This window comes from Salmo salar, chromosome 04 (assembly GCF_965601325.2).
Source record: "Salmo salar chromosome 04, fSalSal1, whole genome shotgun sequence".
In the NCBI taxonomy this organism is placed as follows: Eukaryota; Metazoa; Chordata; class Actinopteri; order Salmoniformes; family Salmonidae; genus Salmo; species Salmo salar.
The window spans coordinates 72,811,491-72,826,509 of record NC_138294.1 but is presented as its reverse complement, the minus strand read 5'-3'; the positions used below and the strand labels follow the sequence as shown (position 1 = coordinate 72,826,509).

General features: G+C 43.4%; 1 protein-coding gene across 7 annotated transcripts in view; it reads left to right on the top strand.

Moving 5' to 3' along the window:
• The window catches only part of LOC106603692 (MAP/microtubule affinity-regulating kinase 4), a 52,453-nt gene that overhangs the window by 27,419 nt on the left and 10,015 nt on the right, over positions 1–15,019 (top strand). For 5 of the 7 annotated variants that reach the window (XM_014197678.3, XM_014197676.3, XM_014197682.3 and 2 more), the window contains exons 10-14: positions 100–199; positions 467–576; positions 895–1,090; positions 4,619–4,845; positions 8,422–8,525. In XM_014197678.3, coding sequence (XP_014053153.1) covers positions 100–199; positions 467–576; positions 895–1,090; positions 4,619–4,845; positions 8,422–8,525 — 737 coding nt within the window. The remainder of the gene's footprint in view (positions 1–99; positions 200–466; positions 577–894; positions 1,091–4,618; positions 4,846–8,421; positions 8,526–15,019) is intronic. The other 2 variants (XM_014197677.3, XM_014197683.3) reach the window with 1 other exon arrangement.

Genomic DNA, 15,019 nt, shown 5'->3' with positions numbered 1-15,019 from the left:
ATTTCATCTACATCCCCAAAACTCTAACACACACACACACACACAGGATTTCCAACTTTAGCTACTCTCTAACATGGAATCTTGTTGTGATCTCCACAGCAAGTCATGAAGGACAAGTGGATAAACGCAGGGTATGATGAGGATTCCTTGAAGCCCCATATAGAGCCTGTTGAGGACTACAGTGACGCCGCTCGCATAGGTGAGCCAGCTATGTCCAGGCCACTGCGTTGCTATCCACCATTTCGGCACTAAAGGCAATGTGTTACTCTTCCATTTTGGCTCTGGTGGCTTATTTAGCCAGGTCACTTCATGCCTTTTGGCATTCTTATGAAACACATTTCAGATACAGTATCCTTTCAGTTAATATCTGTTCATGAAATGTTAGCTTAAAATTAACTTTAACTTAAAATGATTTCCAAAATGGCCACCTACTTTTTCTCCATCTCCCCTTATTTGTGGTCTTCAGAGGTGATGGTGGGGATGGGCTTTACTCCCGAGGAGATCAAGGACGCTCTGCTCAACCAGAAGTACAATGAGGTCACCGCTACCTACCTATTGCTGGGCCTCAAGAATGAGGTGAGCAGTCTGGGCCTGGCCACCAGAGGGCAGCACAAGATATCAATGTGCTGTTACACAGAAAAACACTGCAGCCCTAGTAATCAGTATGTATACTGGATTTAGGTAAGAATATGAATTTTTGTAAGGACATACTAAAATGCTTATTTGACGAAGAATTATGTAGACAAACAATGGAGGTATTTTGATATTTATATAGGCGTATTATGTTAATGTCAAACAACATATCGGTACACGGAAAGCCACAGTGCTCTTGGTGGCTCCACATTTAGTCCATGCAGCTGGTTAACACCCGTGCTGTGGTTGTCTTGGTAACAGGATGGTGGCGAGTCTCGTTCGGCCAGTACCCTGTCCCTGGCACGGGTCCGGCCCAGCCCCAGCCCCATCACCAACGGGACCAACAAGCAATCCTTGGCCACTGCAGGCTCCTCTTCCTCCTCTTCATCCTCCTCGCACAGCAAGACCCAGCGTAGCGCTTCCACCTATCACAGGCAGCGGCGGCACAGTGACTTCTGTGAGTGTTCAACTGTGCATTCTGCTGCACCTTCTACTGTACCCTCTTGTTTACTTTCTACTTTAGATTCTACTGTACCTTCCCTCACCATCTCATATCCCCCCCTCACAAACACAGAAATCCTAATTTTGCTCATGGTGTAGTGGACATTGTTTAGGTGCCGGAGCGCAATACAAATGTAAATAACATCATAATTTCTCAGTTTCTACCAACAGATAGCCTATTGAATATCATTATATAAAATGCATCCTCCAATTGCAACATCTGACCTCATATTGTCACAAGAAAATGTTCTATTTGTAATACCCTCAAACACCAAGTTAGGCATACCTCATTTCAAAATAGGCCATGACATCATCATTGTCAATCGTGAATGATAATTCTTCACGTTATACGGTGAAATGTCCAAACTGCATCTGCATGCCAATTATTTGATCTCAATTAGTTTACATTTTACATTTTACATTTTAGTCATTTAGCAGACGCTCTTATCCAGAGCGACTTACAGTAGTGAATGCATACATTTCATTTCATACATTTTTTTTTTCTGTGCTGGGAATATTTTCTGTGCTGGGAATATGCATTTAGTTCTTCTTGAATTACCGTGAGCATATTAGAGCAGATGGTGTTAAACAATATAGACTTCCTGTATTTAGTTTCAATCAAAGCACATTCTGTCTAGTGGCACATGCTGTTGTGTTTTGGCCACATTCTATCATTTTATTTACTATTCTGCTATCCAATCATAAAATGTTATACTATTCTATTATATTTGGTTCTGTTATGTAGAATACCAATTCATCATTATGTGATCTTCCAAGACATCATATTCAGCTTTGATCTAACTTTACTAAACTATCACCATTGTCAGAAGTGGCAGAGTGGTTGCTCAGGTGCTCTGTGGCTGCACTACACCCCTGCTCCCGCTGTTCATTGAGGTCATTGAAGCGCACCTAATGTACCCTATTCTTTTGCAGCACTCAAAATTTGGTGATGCAGAAATGAGAGACCACATGTGGCTGTTTTATGAAAACTGGGAATATGTGGCCAAGGAAACATTTCTGGTTAGTCTCGGGGAATGTTAATCAGTTAGGAAGGGAGACTTTTAAAATGTGATTGAGTGAATTAGTAAATATGTTGAATGAACAGCTAATGAGTATGGAGTGCTTCACACGTTTGACGAAATTACCTTATCTTTCAGTCTAATACGGTTATTTACTTACATTTGTAGCACTTCGTCAGAAGCACACTTTTGTAAGTAGTTAGGCCTAACTGTCCTCTCCAAGATTAGCTGGAATTTAGTTGAAAGATTTTGAGAAATGTGATTGGTTGAAATCTTGTTTGCGCTGCGCAGAATATCAGATCTCAACAGCGATTGGAGAAGTGTTTAACATCACCAGTACCACATTCTTATGATAAATATATTTTAAGCTCAACGTGATTGCGTGACAACAAGAGACAGGTTGGAATTGCAGTCACGTTGAGCTTAAAATATATGTATCATCAGAATGTTGAAAAACTATAGTTTTGGCAAGTCGATTAGGACATCTACTTTGTGCATGACACAAGTAATTTTTCCAACAATTGTTTACCGACAGATTATTTCACTTATAACTCACTGTATCACAATTCCAGTGGGTCAGAAGTTTACGTACACTAAGTTGACTGTGCCTTTAAACAGCTTGGAAAATTCCAGAAAACGAGGTCATGGCTTTAGAAGCTTCTGATAGGCTAATAGACATCATTTGAGTCAATTGGAGGTGTACCTGTGGATGTATTTCAAGGCCTACCTTTAAACTTAGTGCCTCTTTGCTTGACATCATGGGAAAATCAAAAGAAATCAGCCAAGACCTCAGAATTTTTTTTTACACCTCCACAAGTCTGGTTCACCCTTGGGAGCAATTTCCAAACGCCTGAAGGTACCACGTTAATCTGTACAAACAATAGCACGCAAGTATAAACACCATGGGACCACGCAGCCATCATACCACTCAGTTAGGAGTTCTGTCTCCTAGAGATGAACGTACTTCGGTGCGAAAAGTGCAAATCAATCCCAGAACCACAGCAAAAGACCTTGTGAAGATGCTGGAGGAAACAGGTACAAAGGTATCTATATCCACAGTAAAACGAGTCCTATATTGCTCAGCAAGGAAGAAGCCACTGCTCCAAAACCGCCATAAAAAAGCCAGACTACGGTTTATAACTGCACATGGGGACAAAGATCGTACTTTTTGGAGAAATGTCCTCTGGTCTGATGAAACAAAAATAGAACTGTTTGGCCATAATGACCATCGTTATGTTTGGAGGAAAAAGGGGGAGGCTTGCAAGCCAAAGAACACCATCCCAACCGTGAAGCACGAGGGTGGCAGCATCATGTTGTGGGGGTGCTTTGCTGCAGGAGGGACTGGTGCACTTCACAAAATAGATGGCATCATGAGGAAGGAGAATTATGTGGATATATTGAAGCAACATCTCAAGACATCAGTCAGGAAGTTAAAGCATGGTCGCAAATGGGTCTTCCAAATGGATAATGACCCCAAGCATACTTCTAAAGTTGTGGCAAAATGGCTTAAGGTCAATAAAGTAAAGGTATTGGAGTGGCCATCACAAAGCCCTGACCTCAATCCCATAGAAAATGTGTGGGCAGAACTGAAAAAGCGTGTGCGAGCAAGGAGGCCTACAAACCTGTCTCAGTTACACCAGCTCTGTCAGGAGGAATGGGCCAAAATTCACCCAACTTATTGTGGGAAGCTTGTGGAAGGGTACCTGAAACGTTTGACCCAAGTAAAACAATTTAAAGGCAATGCTACCAAATACTAATTGAGTGTATGTAAACTTCTGACCCACTGGGAATGTGATGAATGAAATAAAAGCTGAAATAAATAATTCTCTCTACTTTTATTCTGACATTTCACGTTCTTAAAATAAAGTGGTGATCCTAACTGACCTCAGACAGGGAATTTTTACTAGGATTAAATGTCAGGAATTGTGAAAAACTGAGTTTAAATGTATTTGGCTAAGGTGTATGTAAACTTCCGACTTCAACTGTATTACCTCAATTACCTCGACTAACCTGTGCCCCCGCACATTGACTCTTTACTGGTACCCTTTGTATATAGTCTCACTACTGTTATTTTACTGCTGCTCTTTAATTACTTGTTAGTTTTATTTTTTACTTATCTATTTTTTACTTAACACTTATTTTTCTTAAAATTGCATTGTTGGTTAGGGGCTTGTAAGTACGAAAGTAAGCAAGAATTTAACTGTAATACAAATTTTATTTGATTTGGAGAAAAGAAATGTCTGACTTAAATATGGGAGAAAAAAAATGTGGTGTTTGAATTTATAAAATGCGGGACATGTTTGTTTGGTTACGGGACAAAATGTGGAACTGTCCTGCACAATCCAGGACATGTGGTCATCCTACCCATATCCTCAGCTCCTGTCCACTGACTAAGTGTCTGTGAGTGTGTGCATGTGTGTGTATCTGTCTGTGTGCCAGTGTTAACATGTGTGTTCCCCCCTCAGGCGGGCCCTCCATGCCGGTCATGCACCCCAAGCGGAGCCCCACCAGCACAGGTGACCGGGAGCTGCGGGAGGGGCGCATGCCCCCGCGTAAGGCCAGCTGCAGCGTGATGGGCAGTCGCTCGCTGCCACCCTCCAGTCCCATGGTCAGCAGTGCCAATAACCCCAACAAGTCAGAGATCCCCGACCGCCGAAAGGAGATGACTGCCACCACGGTGAGGAACAGTGAGGTAGGATGGATGGGTTGGGTGGTGGGGGGTTATAGGGCTGCATTTGAAGTAGTGCATTAGTATACAGATTACTATACAGATTACAATACCATTTCGGACGCGCCCTGGGAAAGATTTCTGTTTCAAGATATGTGTTTGAAATGGCTTCCTATTCCCTAAGTAGTGCACTACTACACAGGAAATAGGGTGCCATTTTGGATGCAGTCTTGGTTAGGCAAATGGCTGCTAGCTATAAGACTCGTATGGGCACATTTCCACAGGGTAGTATGTAAGGGCGTTTTAACACAAGTTTTTTTCCTATAGTTCTTCATTTGGTCCGGTCCGATTCACATTGCCAAATGTCAAACGAACAAAAATGCATATACAAAACCACAAAACCAACACACACAGGCTATAGCAAGAGAGCAAGGAGGGGGTGAAAAATTAGGCTGTGTCATTTTCATAATATTGACTTTTACAGTGGCCTATCCCACAATGACTATGTAATGCAAATTTATGATATCAGAGTGAAAGTTTGCATACTTCTTTTAGTAGGCAATACACGTTATTGGTCCTACATACAACATTTATAAAAAATGTAGGCCTATCTGAAATGCAGACATATACACAACAACTGTAATTTTGCACACAAGAAAGCATGCGAACTTAAAGACAAGTCCCACGAAGACTGCCCAAGATGTGCTCATTAAAACAACACACCAGGCTACTGCCAGTCAGCGCGATGAAAGGATAACATTAGATGCACGGACAATTTCAGCATCACCGGAGTGGACAGTCAGGATAACAGGAGCACCACGCCGGGGCTCACCTCAGAGCACAACCAATTAGGCTACATTGGTCATTGTCCCTATACCCATCTAATAACGCAAAGTTGTGTATACTGTATATACACTACCTTTCAAAAGTTTGGGGTCACTTAGAAATGTCCTTGTTTTTGAAAGAAAAGCAATTTTTTTGTCCATTAAAATAACGTGAAATTGATCAGAAATACTGTGTAAACATTGTTAATGTTGTAAATGACTATTGTACCTGGAAACGGCAGATTTCTTTATGGAATATCTACATAGGCGTACAGAGGCCCATTATCAGCAACCATCACTCCTGTGTTCCAATGGCACGTTGTGTTAGCTAATCCAAGTTTATCATTTTAAAAGGCTAAATTAGAAAACATTTTCATTAGAAAACCCTTTTGCAATTATGTTAGCACAGCTGAAAACTGTTGTGCATTATTAAAGAAGCAATAAAACTGGCCTTCTTTAGACTAGTTGAGTATCTGGAGCATCAGCATTTGTGGGTTCGATTACAGGCTCAAAATGACCAGAAACAAAGTACTTTCTTCTGAAACTCGTCAGTCTATTATTTTTCTGAGAAATGAAGGTTATTCCATGCGAGAAATTGCCAAGAAACTGAAGATCTCGTACAACGCTGTGTACTACTCCTTTCACAGAACAACGCAAACTGTCTCTAACCAGAATAGAAAGAGTGGGAGGCCCCGGTGCACAACTGAGCAAGAGGACAAGTACATTAGAGTGTCTAGTTTGAGAAACAGACGCCTCACAAGTTCAACTGGCAGCTTCATTAAATAGTACCCGCAAAACACCAGTCTCAACGTCAACAGTGAGGAGGCGACTCTGGGTTACTGTCCTTCTAGGCAGAGATGCAAAGAAAAAGCCATATCTCAGACTGGCCAATAAAAATAAAAGATTAAGATGGGCAAACGAACACAGACACAGGACAGAGGATCTCTGCCTAGAAGGCCAGCATCCCGGAGTCGCCTCTTCTTTGTTGACGTTGAGACTGGTGTTTTGCGGGTACTATTTGATTAAGCTGCCAGTTGAGGACTTGTGAGGCGTCTAGCCATTTTGAGCCTGTAATCAAACAAATGCTGCGGCTCCAGATACACAACTAGTCTACAGAAGGCCAGTTTTATTGCTTCTTTAATCAGGACAACAGTTTTCAGCTGTGCTAACATAATTGCAAAAGGGTTTTCTAATGATCAACTAGCCTTTTAAAATGATAAACTTAGATTTGCTAACACAACGTGCCATTGGAACACAGGAGTGATGGTTGCTGATAATGGGCCTCTGTACGCCTATGTAGATATTCATTAAACAATCTGCCGTTTCCAGCTACAATAGTCATTTACAACATTAACAATGTCTACACTATATTTCTGATCAATTTGATGTTATTTTAATGGACAAAACATTTGCTTTTCTTTCAAAAACAAGGACATTTCTAAGTGACCCCAAACTTTTGAACGGTAGTGTATATCAATAGCAATTACACCCGCATAAGCAAGCAATGGCATTATGAATCTTTGAAGAACACTGAGTGGGGTCCATTTGTAGTTGCTGGCTGTGGTTGAGATTTCACATTGCAAAAATGTGCAAACCACAATAAACTCTGCTTCCACTGGTTCAATTTTAGTTAAATCCAACAGGTCGTCAGTTGCTTGTGGCTGGAGTAACGGAGGTGCAGGTGCTTGTTGTGATGTTAATCTCGTGCTGTTGGTGCTAGGCTCTGGCTCTTCTCGATCTTGTTGGTCAGCAGGCAGCGTAAGGGATGTGCGCATATTACATTTGATGCTAGGCTCCTCAACCTCCGTGGTCGGGCCAGCAGGCTGTTCAGTGAGCTAGGGATCACTCTCGACATGGTGGTCCTCAGTGTTTTGCTCTTGGCAGTGCCCAGCCATTAGCCAGCTATAATTATTCAGCTTGTCGCTACCAAAACATAACGAAACTAGTATATACTAGCTAGACTAGTATTAGCTGTAGCTGTCTGCAAAGGTGAACTTTTTTTCCCTCTGTGTGAGAAAAAAACAATCAATTTGACCCCGCCCTGGTGGGATGCAATGACATTCCTCAACAAGGTAATGAAGGCGTACCTTGTGAAATTGCATGGCTAGGTGCCCAATCAGAATGCATTGGATTTTAACTACTACATGTTACATTATTACATCCCCCCTCCTCAGATCTTGTGCGCTGACCCGGCATATAGCCTCTGGCAGTCCCGGCAGCGCTACATTGGCAAAATCAACCAATTTGTTATGTTTATGGGGAAACAAAACTGTAGGGGCAGAAATTATTTTTCCGGCTTTGCCACCCCGTAGAGCTGGCCCAGGTAGTAGCCTACTCCGCATCGGATGCGCTTAGAAATATTTCAGAGATATAAAGTTATTATATTGCATGCATTTACTCAAATGCTCGCAGTTAAACAACCAATAATACTGCGGCTCTCTGGTTGTTCAAGTTTGTTTATTCGTAATATACACATGATATACATGGAGTACACAGTGCAATGAAATGCTCTCTTGCAGGTTCACCTCTCAACAGTACAACAACAATAGAGAAAGTCAATGGGTAACAAATGGGTAATAAAAATACAAAATATATATAAAATAAAACTCAATGAAATAAAATAGAATAATAATTTTAGCAAGAATGTCCCTGTCCCAGGTTGGAGTCCGCAGATGTTTCAAGACAACCACCATCATACTCCTCTTTGGTAGTATGATGTGGCAACTGGTATCTATGGTAACGTCTGATATGGTCATTTGCCCTCTTACTTTCCCAGAACAACATCCCGGGAAGTGCCATGACCCGGCGGAACACATACGTCTGCACGGACCGCTCCAGCACCGACAGACACTCCCTGCTGCAGAATGGCAAGGAGAACAGGTGAAGGACAAGGGAGGGAAAGCGAGCGAGAGAGAGAGAGACTCCCAAATATATCCCCACTTGTCCCCTGATGATGATTAAGATTAAGATCAATTTATTGGTGAATTGAACACAAGGTCAAACCGAAATTTGACTTCTGCTTTTAAAGGAGAAGTTTTAGTTTTTACAACCAAATATATATTTTGTATGTAAAGTACCAGTCAAAAGTTTGGACACACCTACTCATTCAAATCTAAATATATTTTAAATTTTAGATTCTTCAAAGTATCCACCCTTTGCTTTGTATTTGTATTTTGTATTTATTATGGATCCCCATAATAAATACATCTATGGTAACGTCTTCCTGGGGTCCAGCAAAATTAAGGCAGTTTATACAATTTTAAAACATTACAATACATTCACAGATTTCACAACACATTGTGTGCCCTCAGGCCCCTACTCCACCTCTACCACATATCTACAGTACTCAATCCATGTGTATGTATTGTGTGTGTGTGTGTGTGTGTGTGTGTATTAGATGTCGACCGATGATGATTTTTCAACGCCGATACAGATACCGATTATTGGAGGACCAAAAAAGCTGATACCGATGAATCGGACGATTTTTATATGTATATTTGTAATAATGACAATTACAACAATACTGAATGAACACTTTTATTTTAACTTAATATAATACATAAATAAAATCAATTTAGTCTCAAATAAATAATGAAAGATGTTCAATTTGGTTTAAATAATGCAAAAACAAAGTGTTAGACAAGAAAGTAGAAGTGCAATATGTGCCATGTAAAAAAGCTAACGTTTAAGTTCCTTGCTCAGAACATGAGAACATATGAGAGCTGGTGGTTCCTTTTAACATGAGTCTTCAATATTCCCAGTTAAGAAGTTTTAGGTTGTAGTTATTATAGGACTATTTCTCTCTATACTATTTGTATTTCATATACCTTTGACTATTGGATGTTCTTATAGGCACTATAGTATTGCCGGCCTAATCTCGAGAGTTGACAGGCTTGAAGTCATAAACAGCGCAATGCTTGAAGCACAGCGAAGAGCTGCTGGAAAACGCAGGAAAGTGCTGTTTGAATGAATGCTTACGAGCCTGCTGCTGCCTACCACCGCTCAGTCAGACTGCTCTATCAAATATCAAATCATAGACTTAATATAATAAACACACAGAAATACGAGCCTTAGGTCATTAATATAGTCAAATCCGGAAACTATAATTTTGAAAACAAAACTTTTATTCTTTCAGTCTAAATATTTGTCACGTCCTGACCAGTGAGAAGGGTCATTTTGCCATAGTGATTGGTCAGGGCGTGGCAGGGGGGTTGTTTTGTGTGTTTTGGGGTTGGTTTGTTTCTAGGGGAATTTGTTGTAGTTTTCTGTTTCTATGTTTCATTTTCCATGTGTGGCCGAGTATGGTTTCCAATCAGAGGCAGGTGTCTTTCGTTGTCTCTGATTGGAAGCCATACTTAGGCAGCCTGTTTTTCTTTGGGTTTTGTGGGTGTTTATGTTCCGTTTAGTGATTGTACCTGACGGAACTGTTGGTTGTTTGTTATTTTTGTAAAGTGTTTCTCATTAAAGATTCAAGAATGAGCACTATTCACGCTGCGCCTTGGTCTAATCCTTTCGACGCCTGTGACAGAAACACCCACCATAAGAAGACCAAGCAGCGTGGGAGGAGGTACGTCGATTCGTGGACCTGGGAGGAAATCCTGAATGGGGCAGGACCGTGGACAAGGCCGGGAGAGTATCGCCGCCCGCCGGAGGAGATAGAGGCAGCGAAGGCGGAACGGCGTTACTGGGAGGAACGTCTGGAACGGCAAGAGGAGGCTGAGAGGCAAAAATTGGGGGGGAACATACGGGTAGTTTGGCTAGGTCAGGGGGGAGCCCTGACCTAACTTCCCGGGCGTACAGGAGAGAGCCGTGGAGCAAACCGGAGCCAAAAAGGGAGTCAAGCGCTGAGTCCGGGAAATGGTTCTGGCGGAGAGGGCACTGCGCAGCGGGCGTGCAGAGGGGCGAGAAATGCATTACGGGGTAATGCGCACTATCTCGCCCATCCGCACGCACAGTCCGGTGCGGTCGGTATGGGTTCTGCAGCGTTGCCAGGCGAGAGTTGGCCTGCAGCCAGGAAGAAGTGCGCCGGCTCAACACATCTGGCCGCCAGTGCGTCTCCTCGGCCCAGTTTATCCTGCGCCTGCTCTACGCACGGCAGCCCTCATTCCCCAGCACAGCCCAGTTCGCCCTGTGCCAGCGCTCCGCCCGTGCCGGGCTACAGTGACCATCCAGCCAGGACGGGATGTGCCATCCCTGAGCTCCAGACCTCCGGTGCGCCTCCATGGCCCAGTGTGCCTTGTGCCTGCTCTGCACACCCAGTCTCCTGTGCGTCTCCCCAGTCTGGTGAGACCGGTTCCAGCTCCCCGTAGGAAGCCTCCTGTCATGATCCATGGCACAAAGCCTCCAGTGATGATCCGTGGCCCGGAGCCTGTAGGGATGATCCATGGCACGAAGCCTCCAGTGATGAACCATGGCCCGGAGCCTGTAGGGATGATCCATGGCACAAAGCCTCCAGTGATGATCCGAGGCACGGAACCTACGGAGATGCTCCTCAGCCCGGAGCCTCCAGCTATGCTCCTCAGCCCGGAGCCTCCAGCGACGCCTCTCAGCCCGGAGCCTCCAGCGACGCCTCTCAGCCCGGGGCGTCCAGCGACGCCTCTCAGCCCGGGGCCTCCAGCGACGCCTCTCAGCCCGGGGCCTCCAGCGACGCCTCTCAGCCCGGGGCCTCCAGCGACGCCTCTCAGCCCGGGGCCTCCAGCGACGCCGCTCAGCCCGGGGCCTCCAGCGACGCCTCTCAGCCCGGGGCCTCCAGCGACGCCTCTCAGCCCGGGGCCTCCAGCGACGCCTCTCAGCCCGGGGCCTCCGGCGACGGTCTGCAGCCCAGAGTCTTCGGCGACGGTCTGCAGCCCAGAGTCTTCGGCGACGGTCTGCAGCCCAGAGTCTTTGGCGACGGTCTGCAGCCCAGAGTCTTCGGCGACGGTCTGCAGCCCAGAGTCTTCGGCGACGGTCTGCAGCCCAGAGTCTACGGCGGTGGTCGGCAGCGCAGAACGGGGGCTACGCCCGGAGCCAGAGCCACCTCCGTAGCTGGAGGATTGGCGGAAGGGTTGGGTGTAGCACAGGAACCGTCGTAGACGGTGGCCACCCTCCCTTCCCTCCCTTTAGGTTTGGGGTTGTTTTTGTGGGTTTTTTGTTTGGGGTGCAGTCGGGGTCTGCACCTTCGGGGGGGGGGGGGGTACTGTTTAGTCCTGACCAGTGGGAAGGGTCATTTTGCCATAGTAGATTGGTCAGGGCGTGGCAGAGGGGTTGTTTTGTGTGTTTTGGGGTTGGTTTGTTTCTAGGGGAATTTGTTGTAGTTTTCTGTTTCTATGTTTCATTTTCCATGTGTGGCCGAGTATGGTTTCCAATCAGAGGCAGGTGTCTTTCGTTGTCTCTGATTGGAAGCCATACTTAGGCAGCCTGTTTTTCTTTGGGTTTTGTGGGTGTTGATTTTCCGTTTAGTGATTGTACCTGACGGAACTGTTGGTCGTTTGTTATTTTTGTAAAGTGTTTCTCATTAAAGATTCAAGAATGAGCATTATTCACGCTGCGCCTTGGTCTAATCCTTTCGACGCCTGTGACAATATTGCTGTTACATTGCACAACCTTCAATGTTATGAAATAATGATTTAAAATTCGAGCAAATTACTTACGGTCTTTGTTACTAAGAAATGGTCTTCACACAGTTCGCAACGAGCCAGGCGGCCCAAACTGCTGCACATACCCTGAGTCTGCTTGCACAGAATGCAAGAGAAGTGGCACAATTTCCCTAGTTAAAATAAATTAATGTTAGCAGGCAATATTAAGTAATTACGCAGGTTAAAAAATATATACTTGTGTATTAATTTTAAGAAAGGCATAGATGTTTATGGTTAGGTACACATTGGTGCAACAATAGTGCTTTTTTTCGCGAATGCGCTTGTTAAATCATCACCCGTTTGGCAAAGTAGGCTGTGATTCAATGATAAATGAACATGCACCGCATTGATTATATGCAACGCAGGACAAGCTAGATAAACTAGTAATATCACCATCTATGTGTAGTTAAGTAGTGATTATGTTAAGATTGATTGTTTTTTCTAAGATAAGTTTAATGCTAGCTAGCAACTTACCTTGGCTCCTTGCTGCACTCGCTTAACAAGTGGTCAGCCTGCCATGCAGTCTCCTCATGGAGTGCAATGTCATCGGCCATAATTAATCGGTCGACCTCTAATGTGTATGCATATGTCTGTGCCAATGTTTGTGTTGCCTCACAGTCCATGCTGTTCCATAAGGTGTTTTTTTATCTGTTTTTTAAATCTAATTTTACTGCTTGCGTCAGTTACTTGATGTGGAATAGAATTCCATGCAGTCATGGCTCTATGTACTACTGTCTGCCTTCCATAGTGTGTTCTGGACTTGGGGACTGTGAAGAGACCACTTGTGGCATGTCTTGTGGGGTATGCATGGGTGTCCGAATTGTGTGCCAGTAGTTTAGACAGACAGCTCAGTGCATTCAACATGCCAATACCTCTCACAAATAAAAGAAGTGATGAAGTCAATCTCTCCTCCACTTTCATCCAGGAGAGATTGACATGCATATTATTAATATTAGCTCTCTGTGTACATCCAAGGGCCAGCCGTGCTGCCCTGTTCTGAACCAATTGCAATTTTCCTAAGTCCTTTATTGTGGCACCTGACCACACGACTGAACAGTAGTCAAGGTGCAACAAAACTAGGGCCTGTTGGACCTGCCTTGTTGATAGTGCTGTTAAGAAGGTAGAGCATCGCTTTATTATAGACAGACTTCTCCCCATCTTAGCTACAACTGCATCAATATGTTTTGACCATGACAGTTTACCATCTAGTGTTACTCCAAGCAGTTTAGTCATCTCAACTTGCTTAATTTCCACATTATTTATTACAAGACTTAGTTGAGGTTCAGGGTTTAGTGAGTGTTTTGTTCCAAATACAATGCTTTTAGTTTTAGAAATATTTATGGCTAACGTATTCCTTGTCACCCACTCTGAAACTAACTGCAGCTCTTTGTTGAGTGTTGCAGTCATTTCAGTCGCTGTAGTAGCTGACATGTATAGTGTTGAGTCATCCGTATACATAAAAACTCTGGCTTTACTCAAAGTCAGTGGCATGTCGTTAGTAAAAATTGAAAAAAGCAAGGGGCCTAAACATCTACCCTGGGGAATTCTTGATTCTAACTGGATTATATTTGATAGGCTTCCATTAAAGAACATCCTCTATGTTCTGTTAGACAAGTAACTTTTTATCCACATTATAGCAGGGGGTGTAAAGCCATAACACATACGTTTTTCCAGCAGCAGACTATGATCAATAATGTCAAAAGCTGCACTGAAGTCTAACAAGACAGCCCACACAATCATTGTATCATCAATTTCTCAGTCAATCATCAGTCATTTGTGTTAGTGCTGTGCTTGTTGAATGTCCTTCCCTATAAGCATGCTGAAATTCTGTTGTCAATTTATTTACTTTAAAATAGCATTGTATCTGGTCAAACACTATTTTTTCCAGAAGTTTACTAAGGGTTGGTAACAGGCTGATTGGTCGGCTATTTGTGCCAGTAAAGGGGGCTTTACTATTCTTGGGTAGCGGAATGGCTTTAGCTTCCCTCCAGGCCTGAAGGCACACTCTCTCAAGTAGGTTTAAATTGAAGATGTGGCAAATAGGAGTGGCAATATCGTCTGCTATTATCCTCAGTAATTTTCCATCCAGATTGTCAGACCCTGGTGGCTTGTCATTGTTGATAGACAACAATCATTTTTTCACCTCTTCCACACTGACTTTACGGAATTCAAAAGTACAATTCATGTCTTTCATAATTTGGTCCGATATACTTGGATATAGTATATAGATATACTTGGATATAGTGTCAGCATTTGTTTCTGGCATGTCATCCCTAAGTTTTCTTATCTTGCCAATGAAAAAGTAATTAAAGTAGTTTGCAATATCAGTGGGCTTTGTGATGAATGAGCCATCTGATTCAATAAATAAAGGAGCCGAGTTGGCTTTTTCCCCCAAATTTCATTTAAGGTGCCCCAAAACGTTTTACTATCATTCTTTATATAATTTATCTTTGTTTCATAGTGTAGTTTATTTTTATTTAGTTTAGTCACATGATTTCTTAATTTGCAGTACGTTTGCCAATCAGTTGGGCTGCCAGACTTAATTGGTCAAGTCGGCTCCTCTCCTTGTTCGGGCAGCGTTCCGCGGTCGACGTCACCGGCTTTCTAGCCATCGCCGCTCCATTTTTCATTTATCTATTCGTTTTGTCTTGTTCCCTGCACACCTGGTTTTCATTCCCCAATCACACTACATGTATTTATTCCTCTGTTCCCCCTCATGTCTTTGTGTGTGTGATTGTTTCGTGTTACGTGTCATTTTTG